Genomic DNA, 15588 nt, shown 5'->3' on the forward strand with positions numbered 1-15588 from the left:
AGGAAAGACCAATTGCTAGAAAAGGACACCAAGTTTGGTAAAGTAGAGCACCAGTGAAAATGAAGGGAAGCCCTCAATGAGATAGATAGATTGACACAATAGCTGCAATGATGGACTCAAACATTCCAATGATTGTGAAGATGGCACAGGACCAGTCAACATTTTGTTCTAAGGGTTTGTCTTGAGTTGGAGGTGTCACAACAGCAGCTAACAACAACAGCCTCCAGAACTCTGGAAGAACAAATTTCTGTCATTTCAATCCACCCGTTTCGTGGTACTTTGTGACACCAGCCCTTGGAGAGTAATACAGGGGCCAAGTCTAGAGCTCAGGGGGAGACCCAGCTCAAGCATCGAGCTCAAGTTCCAAACCTGTGGGGGGGGGGGGTGTGCATGTGTGCACCTGCAAGAGAGAAGGGGAGACTAAAGGGGAGAAAAATAAAGAGTGGGAGTGAGAGCAACAGCCAGACACCAGTATTTCCACCTAACTGCATGACCTTTTCCCAGCTGAGAGCTTCTTCAGGGCCAAGTGCACAGAGCTACTTGGTACTAATTTCAAAGAGAAATGGGTCAAGGAAAATTGGAAATTTTTATAGAAAATACTTCAGACTTGGAGCTGGCTGAAGTGTTTGCTGACCTGCAGAGAATGCTGAGAAGAAATGGGGCCTGTGGTCAGAGGCCTCCGACTGGTACAAGCTGACGGAATTCAGACTTTGAGCCCAAACCGAGTTTCTGAGCTGAGCCTGTCCTTTCTGCTTCTAGAGAAGAGTCTTCTGTCCCCTCAGATGTCCCTTGAGCTGTCTCTGTAGCCCCTCATTACGGTGCCTCCATCCTGAGCAGAGACATGGCCTCTCTCACTTGCCTGTGTGGCCCCCTCTGCAGTCCCAAGATGCCTCTGTCCAGGGACCACCCCGTGCCTGTCCCTTTATCCCCATGGACGGCAGCAAGTGGGAAGACCCTGATTGTTTCACAGTTGTTCCATGGGGCACCCAGGGCATGGAGGGGCTTCACAGACACCGAGGCATGTGCTGGCCCAGCCGCTCACACATCAGAAGCACCAGCACCACAGACATGTAAAGCTGCCCCAGGAGACACAGCTTCTAGCCCAGAAACCAGAGTGTGCTTTGCTGGGGTCCTGTAAAGCAGGTGTTCCAAGTCCACAGCTGATCCTGCAGACGTGTGCCCGACTCTTACTAATTAAGTTCCAGACATGCCCTCCAGATCACATCTTCATTCCTGAGCTGTGTGTTATTGGGATGCAAGGCATGGTTACCCGGGACCAACAGAAGAGCTCTTTTGGGGGATATTCGCAATACTAATTCAAGAGAAGGGAAGAAAGCAGCAATTAATTGTGTCTGTGGAAGAGCCTGGTGGAGAAGGAGTGGCCAGGGCTGAGAGACGTTCAGGGCCTGACACAGACAGCCCTGGAATTGTAAAGGACAGAGCAGACACCGTGCTGAACAGAATACGAGGATTATCTACTTTCAATCCAACAGCCCCACTATAACATTATACCCATTTTATGGATGAAGAAACTGAGGCTTTGCTGCATTGGTGATGCAGCCAGGAAGGCAGACCCCCAGTAGGCACACTTGATCCCTATCCCCCCTGCCCCCCCCACACTGGGAGCAGCTGCTGCAGCACTGGCCTGCACATTCCTCTGATGGCTGAACTGAGGCGGCTCCTTGGAGAACCACAGGCCTATCTTTGAGAGCTCTCCCTTGCACCTCAGTTGGGGTCACAGCCAAGCCAGTGCCAAGGCCACATCCACTGAAGATCTAGGTCCTGCCTAGGTCACATTCCCACTGGTCAGCTCCACCCCTGAACACCACATCACATATGAACGTGGCAGGAAAGAGGAAAAGGCAGGCCTGAGACACGGGGACAGCTAAATCTGTCTGAACCACAAGATGGGCGTGGAGTGTGTCAATCACAGATTTTGTTGGGGGAAGCACACCTCCTCACATGTTCCCCCAGCCCCGTGGGATCAAATGGGCCACAGCCCATGCCCTGGCTGCAAGCATCGCCTCTGCAAGGGGCAGGAAACGCCCACTGGGGGCGGCCCAAGCCACAGACTCCAACTGGCCCCCTCCAGCTCTGCCGACCCTCTGGCTGCTCTCCCCAGGCCTGACCTCAAACACTCCAGGCCTCTGAGAATGTGCATCCTAGGCTTTCCCAGCACCGCCCCTGCTCCCTCCCAGCGTGGGGCCACGTCACTGTACTGGCATCTCCCTTGGGACAAAGCACTGCACTTCTGCCAAGGATGCACTCAGCCCCAAAGCACGCTGCGGAACCTGAGGCCAGCTGCTTCGAGTTTCACCATCAGTGTTTCTCCTTGGGTTTCCTCTGGGTCTTGAGCTGCAGAGGCCCCAGGAACCAAGCTGCTGGCACCGGGACAAGGGCCAGGGCCAGGGCTCCGGCTGCAGCCAATGAGGGCCCCCCTGCACCCTCCTGCAGGACCAGGTCTGAGGATGCAATCCTACAAGGCTGTGACACTTGACACTGTGGTCCGTTGAATGGTGGCCCCAGGATGCCATGTCCTCACCCCTGCACCTCTGTGAATGCTACTTATATGGCAAAAGTGATTTTGTAGATGTGATTAAGGTTAGGATCTTGAGATGGGAGATGATCCTGGATTATCTAGATGGACCTTAAATGTTATCACAAGCATACTTAAAAGAGGGAAGAAAAGAGAGACTTAACATAGAAGAGAAGGCAATGCGGCCACAACAACAGAGATTAGAGTGAGGCAGCCACAAGCCAAGGAATGCTGACAAGCCACCAGAGCTAGAAGAGGCAAGGAACGGATTGTCCCCTGGAGCATCCAGAAGAAACCAGCCCTGCCAACTCCTTGATTTTAGCCGCTTAAATTCATTTTGGCCATCTGGCCTCCAGAACTGTAAGAGAATAAATTTGGGTTGTTTTAAGCCACTACATTTGTGGTAAATTGTCACAACGGTCACAAGAAACTAATGCAGACATCAAGAGCTGCAGGTGGAAAGCCCTCTGGCCTGGCTTTCAGCCTGTATGGCCACCTCATCCCACCAGATTGCACCCCACCCTATCAGTATGCCCCACCCCACCAGGCCTCACTCAGGGCTGGCCCTCTCCTTACGCCTCATGTCCACTGCATTGCCAAGACCCAGCGATCCGCTGGCTGCTGAGTAGTCTCATCCACTTCTCTATGTATGGCCTGCTCCACCCTCTGCCCCACGCTATTGCTCCAGCTATCCCATGGGCCTCTTGCCTCCAGCCTCTCCTCACAAGGCAACTAGAGTGGGCCTGCTAAAACAGTCTCATCCTGTCAGATCCCATCCCAGCACCCTGCTGAGGTGGGCCCAAGGACATCATCCATGCCTGGAAGCCTGGCACTCGAGGCCACAGCCCCTGCAGAGCTTCCCAAAGCCCAGCTGTCCCATGCCCTGCCCTGCACATCACCTCGAGCTCTCTCCCTTGAAGCTGCCCCACCTTGGAAAGCTCCTACCAGGCTCAAGGCAATATAACTTGATGGAGACAATCTGTGTCCGGAGTGGGGCTTCTTGCCATGGCTAGGGAGGCTGTGGGTGCCGGGTAGAGCCTCTGCAGACAGCCAGCTTGATCACAAGGAGCAGTACCAAAGCCCAGCTTGCTTCCCTCATAGGCTTGCCTTGGCAGCAGCAGCAACATATAGCAGCTCTGGGAGGCGGTGAGCCTCCTCTGGCCATCAGAGAGGACACCGCAGTCTGACAGCAGTGGGCAGACACTTGGCACTGGGTGCATCCGAGAAGGAGGTGGCCAAAGTTACTGGCACAGCATTGTATGACTTCTCTTCCCTCAGCTGGGCTTCTCACCAGTGGAGGGCAGTTGGGGCGTCCTCGGGGAAGGTGGGCATGTGGGTGAAGCTCTGCCAGACAGATGGGATCACTTGCCTCCTCAGGAGTTCCCCGTGCCCTCCTTTGTCCAAGGTAGTGCCCAGAGGCTACAGGGGGCCCAGAAGCAGTGGCCACAGAGCAGGGAAGAGGACACGTCGCCTCTGCATCGTATAAAGTTAGCCAGTGGAGACCATGGTTTGCTTGTCCCATAAGATGTTTTTCAGAAATTCGAAGCAACTTTTAAGATCAGGAGGGTTCACATAAAAACTCTGATGTGGATTCTCTCGAAAATAAGAGGATCTGGCCGCCCTAGGCCCACATTCCCACCAGGCCACAGTCAGCAGCACTAAGGAGTAGCTAGCCCTTTGGACGGGCCTCTAGGCTAACCTGAGCCTCCCGTGGGGCCAGGACAAGATGCCATGTTCCACCACGTGTTCATCCCTGTTCTTTTAGCAGAGAAGTATTCTGTGTCCATGTCTATATCAAAAGCGGGGAAATGCCAGCAATGCCACTCCTGGGTATACACCCAAAAGACATGAAAGAAAGAACTCAAACAGATACCTGTTTGTCCATGCAGTACAACCATGTTCACTGCAGCACGATTCACAATAGACAAAATGTGGAAACAACCCCAGTGTCCATCAACAGACGAATGGGTAAACAAGATGTGGTCTATCCACACAATGGAATATTATTCAGCCATAAAGAGAAATGAAGTCCTTAACCATGCCACAACATGGATGAACCTTGAAATCACTATGCTGAGTGAAATAAGTCAGACACAAAAGGACAAATATTGTACGATCCTGATTATATGAAATACCTGGAAGTGGCAAATGCACAGAGACCAAAGTTTATTACTGGTGACGGGGTGTGGGGGGTGGGGGGGGGTTGGCAATAGGAGTTATTGCTGAGGGGGTACTGAGTTTCTGCTTGGGGTGACGTAAAACTTTTGGAAGCAGAGTGGTGATAGTTGCCCAACATGATGACTATAATTAATGTCCCTGAATTGTACACTTAAAATGGTTAAAATGCTACATTTTTGTTATACATATTTACCACGATAATTTTTTTATGTAGGAAAATGAAAGACAGGCCATGGGGTGGGTGTAATTATTTTTCTTACCCTCTGCCAGATGAACTCATTGGCATTACCTGCCAGGTCGCTACGGGCCCCTAAGCTTGCAGCCCCTGTTTTGGGATGGCAGGCCTTTCTGCAAATTGCATTGTGTGTCTGACAGAGATATTCCCAGCACGTGGCCCGAGGATCTTTCCAAACCTATGCAGACCGTCTTCAAAGCCCAAGGCCACCCCTCGCAGGCTCAGGCAGCTGTCTCCAGAGCCCAAGGCTGCCCCTTGCAGGCTAAGGCAGCCAGGCCCTTGGTGCCAACAGTAACGCTATGTACAGCAATGAACTCCCATGCTGTGGGCCACAGTGTCTGTCGGAGGCAGAAGGGCAAGGCGGCTGCCTGGGATGTGGCCTGAGCACCGTCCGGAGAAGAAGTAAGAAATGTCGGCATTTTGTTGACCCACTCATCTATTGATGAAATGCTTCTCCCCACAGCTGCCACCTCCGTCCACGGCAGGCCCTAAATGCAGTCACAGATTTCCTCATAAGAAGGAAGTGGAGGGAGATTTGACTACAGAGTGAAGAGGAGGAGGAGGTGTGATCACAGAGACAGAGACTGGAGGGAGGCGGCCACAAGCCCAAGAAATTTGGTTCAGTCCAGTTGTGCTGACCTCTCCTGTATTGTGTGTTGTCTTTCCCTTCACCTAAAATAGTTTTTATCTACTATCTATTAGTGAAAACCCGTCTCGCTCCCTCCCTCCCCACTCTTGTAACCATCAAAGAATATTTTCTTTTCTGTTTAAACTATTTTTCCAGTTCTTATAATAGTGGTCTCACACAATATTTGTCCTTTTGCTATTAATTTCACTCAGCATAATGCATTCCAAATTCCTCCAGGTTATGAAATGTTTCACGGATTCATCATTGTTCTTTATCGATGTGTACTATTCCATTGTGTGAACATACCATAATTTAGTTATCCATTGTGTGAATATACCATAATTTATTTATCTATAATTTATGTGTTGATGAGCACCTTTGTTGCTTCCATCTTTTTGCTGTTGTAAACAGTGCTGCAATGAACATGGGTGTGCATATCTGTTTGTGTAAAGGCTCTTATTTCTCTAGGATATATTCCAAGGAGTGGGATCGCTGGATCATATGGTAGTTCTATTTTTAGCTTTTTAAGGAAGCACCAAATCGATTTCCAAAGTGGTTGTACCATTTTACATTCCCACCAGCAGTGTATAAGTGTTCCAGTCTCTCCACAACCTCTCCAACATTTATTTTGTGTTTTTTGGATTATTGCCAGCCTTGTTGGGTGAAATGGAATCTCACTGTAGTTTTGATTTGCATTTCTCAAATGGCTAATGCCCGTGAGCATTTCCTCATGTATCTGTTAGCCTACCTGAATGTCTTCTTTAGTAAAGTGCCTATTCATACCCTTTGCCCATTTTTTAATTCAGTTATTTGTCTTTTTGTAGTTGAGTTTTTGTAGTATCATGTAGATTTGAGAGATCAGATGCTAATCAGAAATGTCATAGTTAAAAACTTTTTCCCAGTTTGTAGGTATTCCTTTTACTCTTTTGGTGAAGTCTTGGAATGAGCGTGTTTGATTTTTGGGAGCTCCCAGCTATCTAGTTTCTTTTCTGTATTGTTGGTAATGTTTTGTATACTGTTTACGCCATGTATTAGGGCTCCTAATGTTGTCCTTATTTTTTCTTCCATGACTTTGACATTTTAGATTTTATATTTAGGTCTTCCATCCATTTTGAGTCTGCATGGTGTGAAGTATGGGTCTTGTTTCATTTTTTGCAGATGGATATCCAGTATGCCAGCACAATTTGTTAAAGAGACTGTCTCTTCCCCATTTAACTGACTTTGGGCCTTCGTCAAATATCAGCTGCTCATATGTGGGTGGATTTATGTCTCTGGTTTCTCAATTCTTTTCCGTTGGTCTATGTATCTGTTGTACCAGTACCAGGCTGTTTTGACTAAACTGGTAGAGTGAGGCCTCCCACTTTGTTCCTCTTTTTCGCTAATGTTTTTCTTATCCAGGGCCTATTTCTCTTCCATATGAAGTTGGTGATTTGTTTCTCCATCTCATTAAAAAATGCCTTTGGAATTTGGATTGGAATTGCATTGTATCTATAGATTGCTTTTGGTAGAATAGGCATTTTCACAATGTTAAGTTTTCCTATCCACGAGCAAGGTATGTTTTTCCACTTATGTAGGTCTATTTTGGTTTCTTGCAGTAGTGTCTTGTAGTTTTCTTCGGATAGGTCTTTAACATCTCTGGTAAGATTTATTCCTAAGTATTTTATCTTCTTGGGGGCTATTGTAAATGGTATTGATTTGGTAATTTCCTTTTCTACGTTTTTTTGTTGGTGCAGAGGAATCCAACTGATTTTTATGTGTTTATCTTGTATCCCAATACTCTGCTGAACTCTTCTATTAGTTTCAGTAGTTTTCTGGAGGATTCCTTAGGGTTTTCTGTGTATAACATCATGTGATCTGCAAATAGAGATACTTTTACTTCTTCCTTACCAATCTGGATGCCCTTAATTTCTTTATCTAGCCTAATTGCTCTGGCTAGGACCTCCAGCACAATGCTGAATAAGAGAGGTAATAAAGGGCATCCTTATCTGGTTCCCAACGGCAATGCTTTCAGACTCTCTCCTCCATTTAGGATGATGTTGGCTGTTGGCTTTGTATAAATGTCCTTTATTATGTCGAGGAATTTTCCTTCCATTCCTATTTTGCTGAGAGTTTTTATCATGAATGGGTGTTGAACTTTGCCAAATGCCTTTTCTGCAGCAATTGATAAGATCATGTGGATCTTCTCTTTTGTTTTATTTATATGATGGATTACATTGATTGTTTTTCTAATGCTGAACCATCCCTGCATACCTGGTATGAATCCCACTTGGTCATGGTGAATTATTTTTTTGTTATCTTGTTGAATTGTATTGGCTAGAATAGAATCTAAGTTTATGAGGGCTATAAAAAAAATTTTTTTTTTTATAGGTCTATAGTTTTCTTTTTTTGTAGTGTCTTTACCTGGTTTTGGTATCAGGGATATGCTGCCTTCAAAGAATGAGTCTGGGAGTATTCTGTCCTTTTCCATGCTCTGAAATACCTTTAGTAGTAGTGGGGTTAACTCTTCTCTGAAAGTTTGGTAGAACTCTGCGGTGAAGCCGTCCGGGCCAGAGCTTTTTTTGGGGGGGAGTTTTTTTGATTACCTTTTCAATCTCTTCTTTTATTATGGGCTTATTTAGTTGTTCTAACTCTGTTTGTGTTAGTTTAGGTAGGTAATGTGTTTCTAGAAATTCATCCATTTCTTCTAGGTTTTCAAATTTCTTAGAGTACTATTTTTCATAGTAATTTGATATGATTCTTTTAATTTCAGTTGGGTCTGTTGTGATACCGCCCATCTCATTTCTTATTTGGGTTATTTGCTTCCTCTTCTGTTTTTCTTTTGTCAGTTTGGCCAATGGTTTATCAATTTTGTTAATTTTTTCAAAGAACTAGCTTTTGGTCTTGTTAACTCTCTCAATTGTTTTTCTATTCTCTATTTCATTTAATTCTGCTCTAATTTTTATTGTTTTCTCTTGGTGCCCGAGGGTTTCTTTTGTTGCTCTCTATTTGTTCAAGTTGTATGGATAATTCTTTGATTTTGGCCCTTTCTTTCTTTTGTATCTGTGCATTTATTGATATAAATTGACCTCTGAGCACTGCTTTTGCTGTGTCCCACAGGTTATGATAGGAAATGTTTTCATTGTTATTGGATTCTGTGAATTTCTTTATTCCATCCCTGATGTCTTCTATAACCCAGTTGTTTTTAAGCAAGGTATTGTTCAGTTTCCAACCGTTTGATTTCTTTTCCCTGCTTTTTCTGTTATTGATTTCTACCTTTATGGCCTTATGGTCAGAGAAGATACTTTGTAATGTTTTGGATTCTACTAAGGCTTGCTTTATGACCAAAAATGTGGTCTATTCTAGGGAATGTTCCATGTGCGTTGGAAAAGCAAGTATACTTGGCTGCTGTTGGGTAGAGTGTTCTGTATATGTCTATGAGGTTAAGTTCTGTATATGTCTATGAGGTTAAGTTGGTTGATTGTGGCATTTAGATCTTTCATGTCTTTATTGAGCTTCTTTCTCGATGTTCTGTCCTTCACTGAAAGTGGTGCGTTGAAGTCTCCTACTATAATTGTGCATTTGTCTATCTCACTTTAAAACGCTGTTAGAGGTTCGTCTATGTATCTTGCAGCCCTATCATTGGGCACATAAATATTTCATATGGTTATATCCTCCTGGTATCTTGTCCCTTTAATCATTATATAGTGTCCTTCCTTACCCTTTGTGGTGGATTTTACTTTAAAGTCTATTTTGTCAGAAATTAATATTGCCACTTCTGCTGTTTTCTGATTGTTTGCTTGATGTATTTTTTTCGTCCTTTGAGTTTGAGTTTGTTTGTGTCTCTAAGTCTAAGGTGTGTCTCAGGTAGGCAGCACATAGACAGATCATGTTTTTTAATCCATTCTGCCACTCTCTGTCTCTTTATTGGTGCATTTATTCCATTTACATTCAGCGTAATTATGGGTAGGTTAGAGCTGTCATTTTGATGTGTTTTTTTGTGTGTTGTTGACAGTTTCTTTTTCCCACTTAATTTTGCGTGCTGAGTAGTTTATCTTTATATAGTGTCTTTTCTTATTATTTGTTGTTTTTTATTTTGTTTTTGCTGAGTCTTTATCTCTTGTATTTTATTTTGATGAGTTGGCTTCTTAGTTTCCTTTGTGGTTACCTTAATTTTTACCCCTATATTTCTAGGTTTAAACCTAACTTTTATTTCTTTATATTGCCTTGTCTTCTTCTCCATATGAAAGATCTATGACTACATTTCTTCGTCCCTCTTTGTTGTTTTAATGTTGTCTTCTTTTACATAATGACATCACTGTTTCCCTGTTTTGAGAGTTTTTTTATCTCGATTTATTTTTGTGATTTTCCTATCTGGGTTGACATCTGGTTGCTCTGTCCACTGTTCTAGACTTGGGTAGATATCTGATATTATGGATTTTCTAACCAGAAAACTCCCTTTAATATTTCCTATAGTTTGGTTTGGTTTTTAGGAATTCCCTAAACTTCTGTTTATCTGGAAATGTCCTAATTTTGCCTCCGTATTTGAGAGACAGTTTTGGTGGATATATGATTCTTGGCTGGCAATTTTTTTCCTTCAATGCTTTATATACGTCATCCCATTACCTTCTTGCCTGCATGGCTTCTGCCAAGTAGTCCGAGCTTATTCTTATTGACTCTCCTTTGTAGGTGACTTTTCTTTTATCCCTAGCTGCTCTTAAAATTCTCTCTTTATCTTTGATTTTGGCAAGTTGGACTATAATATGTCTTGGTGACTTTAAGATCTACCTATGTGGAGTTCAATGAGCATCTTGGATAGATATTTTTTCATCTTTCATGATATCAGGAAAGTTTCTGCCAACAAATCTTCAACAATTCTCTGTATTTTCTGTTATCCCTCCCTGTTCTGGTATTCCAATCACTCAAAGGTTATTTCTCTTGATAGAGTCCCACATGATTCTTAGGGTTTCTTCATTTTTTTTTAATTCTTTTATCTGATTTTTCCTCAAATATATTGCTGCCAAGTGTTTTATCTTCAATCTCACCAATTCTGCCTTCCACTTGCTCAATTCTGCTCCTCTTTCTATTGAGTTGTCTAATTCTGCAATTTTATTGTTAATCTTCTGAATTTCTGATTGTTGTCTCTCTATGGATTCTTGCAGCTTATTAAATTTTTCATTATGTTCTTGAATAAGCTTTTTAATTTCTTCAACTGCTTTATCTGTGTGTTCCTTGGCTTGTTCTGTGTATTGCCTGATCTCCTTCCTGATCTTGTTCCTGATTTCTTGAAGCGCTCTGTATATTAATCCCTTGTATTCTGCATCTGGTAATTCCACAAATGCACCTTCGTCCAGAAGATCTCTTGATTCCTGGTTTTGACAGCTTGTTGAAGCAATCATGGCCTGCTTTTTTAACTGATTTGATATTGACTGTTGTCTCCAAGCCATCTACAAGTTATTGTATTAGTTTATTTTATGTTTGCTTACTGTATCCTAGCTTCTTGCTTTGTTTTGTTTTGATATGCCCAAATAGGTTGCTTGAGTAAGCTAGCTTGATTATTTTCACCTTTGAATCTCTAACATCCTATTACTAGATGGCTAGAGCTGCTATCAGGTATATCAGCCTAGAACCCCATTTACTTTCCTTGTATGGATTCAGCTCAGGTGTCCAGGTAGTTGGTCATCAAGCGTGTGGTACAGTCTCTGTCCTACAGTCTTAGAGCGGCAGGGGTGATTGGTGTAGGTACCCCCATATCTGGTTGCAGCAGTGTGTCACGCTCTGAACAAGGCAGGGGGCTGACAACCAACCCCCGAGTGTGAGGAAAGCGTGTCCCTCTCCCCTAGAGTGCACAGGTGGGTGGGTTCTGCAAATGGACCATGGGCACCCAGTGCTTTTGGTTGTAAGGACTGGGAGGTACCAGTTATCCTTGAACCCCTCTCATGGGTGGCTGGGTGACCTGAGTAGAGCCACCAGTCCTTAAGCCCCTGATGCGGGTAGGTGAGGACCCTATTAAATAGGCAAAGCGGTGTCAAGCATCAAACACCCACCTCTCCACCACACAGCTGAAACACTTGCAGTCTGCCAACAAGGGCCTATTCTCCTGAAATAGGCTCACACAGATCCATGCAGTGGGGAAAGGTATTCAAAGTCCATGGACTGTTTATGCCTGGATAGTAGCTGCTTTTGTCCTGCACTCCCCAGGTTAGTGGAGTTGGCAGATTTTCTTTTCCCCCAGTTGTGAATTTATTCCTTCTCCAAGGTCGGGAGAATGGCTCAGAATGCTCAGCAGAACCTATCTGAGGCCCAGGGAAATCAACAGCCACCGAAGCTGGCTTGGGGGCTGGAGGCACGGTAAAATATACGCAAGTACTTAGCTTTTGCTGAGAGCGCCGTTCTTCTCTGGTTCCAGAGGTATAAGCAGGCTGTGCAGCTGGCTGTTTCTCCCTGAGGAAACTGCAGCTGAAGGCTACCACCAGCCCACCGCAGCCACTCCCAGGAATGGTGCCTGAGAGTTTCTGGTGATTCAGGTCTGGGAACTCCTCTTCGCTTTTGAACCGTCCTTCCCTCCCCCTGCTGCTCAGCCCATTTTCTAAATATGACTTTGATGTTCAGGGCTCCTAGCTTGTCATAAATACAAGCATTTCACTTTTTTTTTAAGGTCTTTGTTGTAAGAGGGATCACCAGAAGCATCTGACTACTTGGCTATCTTGGTCCCGCCTCCTGGGAGTGTTCAGATTTTGAAATTCCCTTCCTGTTCTATGAATTCCAGGCTCTCAGCAAAGATGAAGTCAGATGAAGGCAGGGCAGGGGATGGGAAGAAGAATTCAGTAGGAGATGACAAAACAGTAGCAGAAGCCCAAAGCATGAGGCAGGGCCAGCCGGCCAGGAAGGAAGGGCTGCCATGTCCAGGAAGACCAGCACCATGTGGAATTCAGGGTCAGAGACAGGGCCACGGGTACTGGCCAGCCCCACCATGCAGCATCACTGCACTCAGCCAGGAGCCAGCCTAGACCCCAGGGTCACTCTGCATCTTCCAGAGAGATCAGCCCAGAGGCACCAACACAAAGCACCAAGTAGTTCTTCTCTAAGCCAGAAGCAGGCCCCACCTCTTGGAGTGCTCAGAGAAGTAGGTGTTTCTACCCCACTCAGCAGAGAGGAGAGCAGAGGCCAAAGGTCCAGACTTGCCCATGGTCAGCCAGGTAGCGAGGAGCAGAGCCAGGAGCTCTGACCCAGGCCTGGGGCACTGCCTCACCTCATGTTTCACTCTCGCCCTACAGGGTGACGCTCCCACTGCAGAAAAGCCCACGGAGGTGAACAGGGTAGGAGCAGCAGACACTGGGCTAGGCCTAGGCAGGGCAGCTGGGCTAGCCTCAGCAGAAGAGGCTGCAGCCATGCCTGGAGGGCCACTTTCTGCAGCCCAGGCCCACAGCAATGCATCACAGGGAAGGAGGGGCCCAGGAAGTATTGATTGGCTCCTGAGAGTGCTGGGCTTCTGATGGAACAATTCCTTTGCAACAGTATCTGACACAGTTTCTTGAAATTAGAATGGTGCTCTGCCAGCCTGCACCCAATTTATCTGTCAAGCGGGAAGTTGGAGAACCTAAAATAAATGAGCAAAGCTTTCTTTGGAGTGATTGGAATGGCTCAGTAAATCAACACACCAGCAGGGTGGGCCCAGCCTGGGGTCCTCAGAAAACTCACAGTAAACACACGGATGCACCTGATTTCCAAGACCTCAAGGCCCGGGGTCCTGCAATGGGAGCTGAGGTCAAGAGCCAGGCACTGGCTGAGGCCTTTCCTGCCACACACACACACACACACACACACACACACACACCACTTTGCAAGCAGAAAGCCCTCCTGCCAAGCATGGGAGGGACAGGAGGGCCGGGGCCAGGGAGGCCTCCTCCCCATTCTGGGAACCTGCCCTGGCCTCACTGCAACCCAGGCCCGAAGATCCACAGAATGCTGGGGAGACTTGGGCAGACACAGTGAGACCACCCTCCTGGAGGGCCTGGAGAGGCTGCAGCGAGGGCCCCAGCCACTCCTTCCACGCATTCCTGGGCCCAGAACACATTTCTGCTCTAAGCTGAAGAAGAGAAAACCACATGAGTCTGTGCTGAGGATGGCAAGGTTGCTGGGGCAGCTCCAGGGTCTCTGTGGCACACTCCCCTCTCTTCCTGGGATCTGGCTTGTCTCCAGGGGAGCAGGGTCCACACAGGGCAGGTGAGGGAGGAGCAGCCAGGGAGGGAGGGGCAGGTCCCAGGGCAGCACGTTTGCATGAACATGGCAGCATAGAGGCCGGAGAGAAAGGCTATGGAGGGAGAGGGTGTCTTCTTTAAAGGCCGAGATTCAAAGATGCAGCCATAGGACTCCAGCCAGGGTACAGGCTTGGTTGGGGCTGCTTCTGATCCTCTACTTGCCAGCCCTCGGGCAGCTGCTAGTCGCCAAGTGCACTCATACACAGCACCCTGCCTGAGCACCCCACAGTACCCTGCAGTGCCAGGCCACTGCCAGCCAAAACATGCCCCAGGAGAAGATACTCCCCTGGGCCAGGGACTCAGACAGCCAGGCAGACTCCAGGGCTTCCCGCGCAGCCACCCACCTGCAGCAGCCTCACCTGTGTCCAGGGCCTGTGGTGCTCCTGGAGGAGGGGGCCCACGGTTGGGCGGGCGGCGATACAGCACATGCATGCGGCCCTGCTCACCCTCCTGTGCCGCCAGTCCCTTCTCCACAGGTTCAATGAAGAACTCCTCTTCCTCCATCCGGATCAGGCCAGCCTGTGGGGGCAAAGAGGAGATGGTTCAGACCCCAGTGCAAAGCTAACTGAGGAGTGACACAGAGCTGGGAGCCCAGAGCAGCAAAGAGGGTCCCAGGAGTAACCTACCCCCCAGGTACCTCACGTCTGGCTGAGGAGGGCCCAGAGGACCCTACCTAGCACCCTGGCTGGGTGCTCAGCTTGAACGTTGGCCCGGCTGAAGGGCAAAGACCAGTGGCCCTAAAGACTGCCCATCTGTCCAATGCCTTCACCTGAGGCCAGGCTACTGGGCAGAAACACCTCAGGTGGACCCCTCCTGGCTCAGTGCCTATGCTTCCTCACCCTGGAAGTGAGAGTGACAGCACTGCACAGGCTCGCTGTGAGAATCAGCCCAAATCAAGGTCCAGCTGGCCCTTGCACTTCCTTCAGTGGGGCCCACTGCACCCACAGGCTCGGTTAGTGGAAAAAGGGGCACAGATAGTATGACCCAGATTTCAGCAGCCGGAGCCCCGAAGAGAAAGAGGACAGCCTGTCTAGAGGAGGAGCCATGGTTACTGGGTCCTACAGGCTGTATAAGGGTTCACCAAGGGGAACAGTATCCCCAGTGCAGGGAACAGCCCGTGGAAAGTCACAGAGGCATGAATGGCTCCCCTTCCCTGGGCAGTCTGCAACCGTCTCTTTCGTAAGCAACTACGACCCCTCCTCGGGATACAGATGCCCTGGATAGTGCTGGAGAAAGAGCTCTGCCTGGGTCATCCCTACCCCCACCTCTCTCCAGTTGCAGAGAAGTCACTGGGCTTATAAAGTCAAACCCATCCAGAGCAGCCTGAGGGGTTCAAGTGCAGCTGTGGGCATGGCCACCGAGACACCAGGACACCAAGATGATCAAACATGGGCCAAGTGGCACCTTTTCTCCCCCCAAGAACCCAAAGTCCAGGACAGAGGTCAGAACTGTCCACCTGGGGCTAAGTCTGCCACAGCTGTATTCAGTTTGCCCCAAACAGGATTTTTCATGTCTAGCTCTGCTTCCAACACTTAAAATGATGAGATTTCATGTTTACTACTGAACTTCTAACTTTCCTTGGAAAACACCAGACTCTGACCAGTGGCTACACAGGGAATGGCAGCGGTCACTTGGGGCTGGGCAGTGGCCACCCATCTCACCCCCTAGTGAATCCCTGTTCTCCCATTGATGCCTGACTCAGCCCCAGTACCCACCCTGCACTGCAGGCACATGGCCACCCCGGGACAGCCTGCCATCACTGCTCCATCCAAAC

General features: G+C 47.4%; 1 protein-coding gene across 4 annotated transcripts in view; it reads right to left on the minus strand.

The window, feature by feature from the left end:
- ADAMTS2 (ADAM metallopeptidase with thrombospondin type 1 motif 2) overlaps nt 1-15588 on the minus strand; it is a 311700-nt gene that overhangs the window by 195148 nt on the left and 100964 nt on the right. For all 4 annotated transcript variants that reach the window (XM_064279254.1, XM_064279255.1, XM_064279256.1 and 1 more), the window contains exon 3: nt 14174-14333. In XM_064279254.1, the coding sequence (XP_064135324.1) occupies nt 14174-14333 (160 nt within the window). The remainder of the gene's footprint in view (nt 1-14173; nt 14334-15588) is intronic.

Source organism: Loxodonta africana, chromosome 2 (assembly GCF_030014295.1).
Source record: "Loxodonta africana isolate mLoxAfr1 chromosome 2, mLoxAfr1.hap2, whole genome shotgun sequence".
NCBI lineage: Eukaryota > Metazoa > Chordata > Mammalia > Proboscidea > Elephantidae > Loxodonta > Loxodonta africana.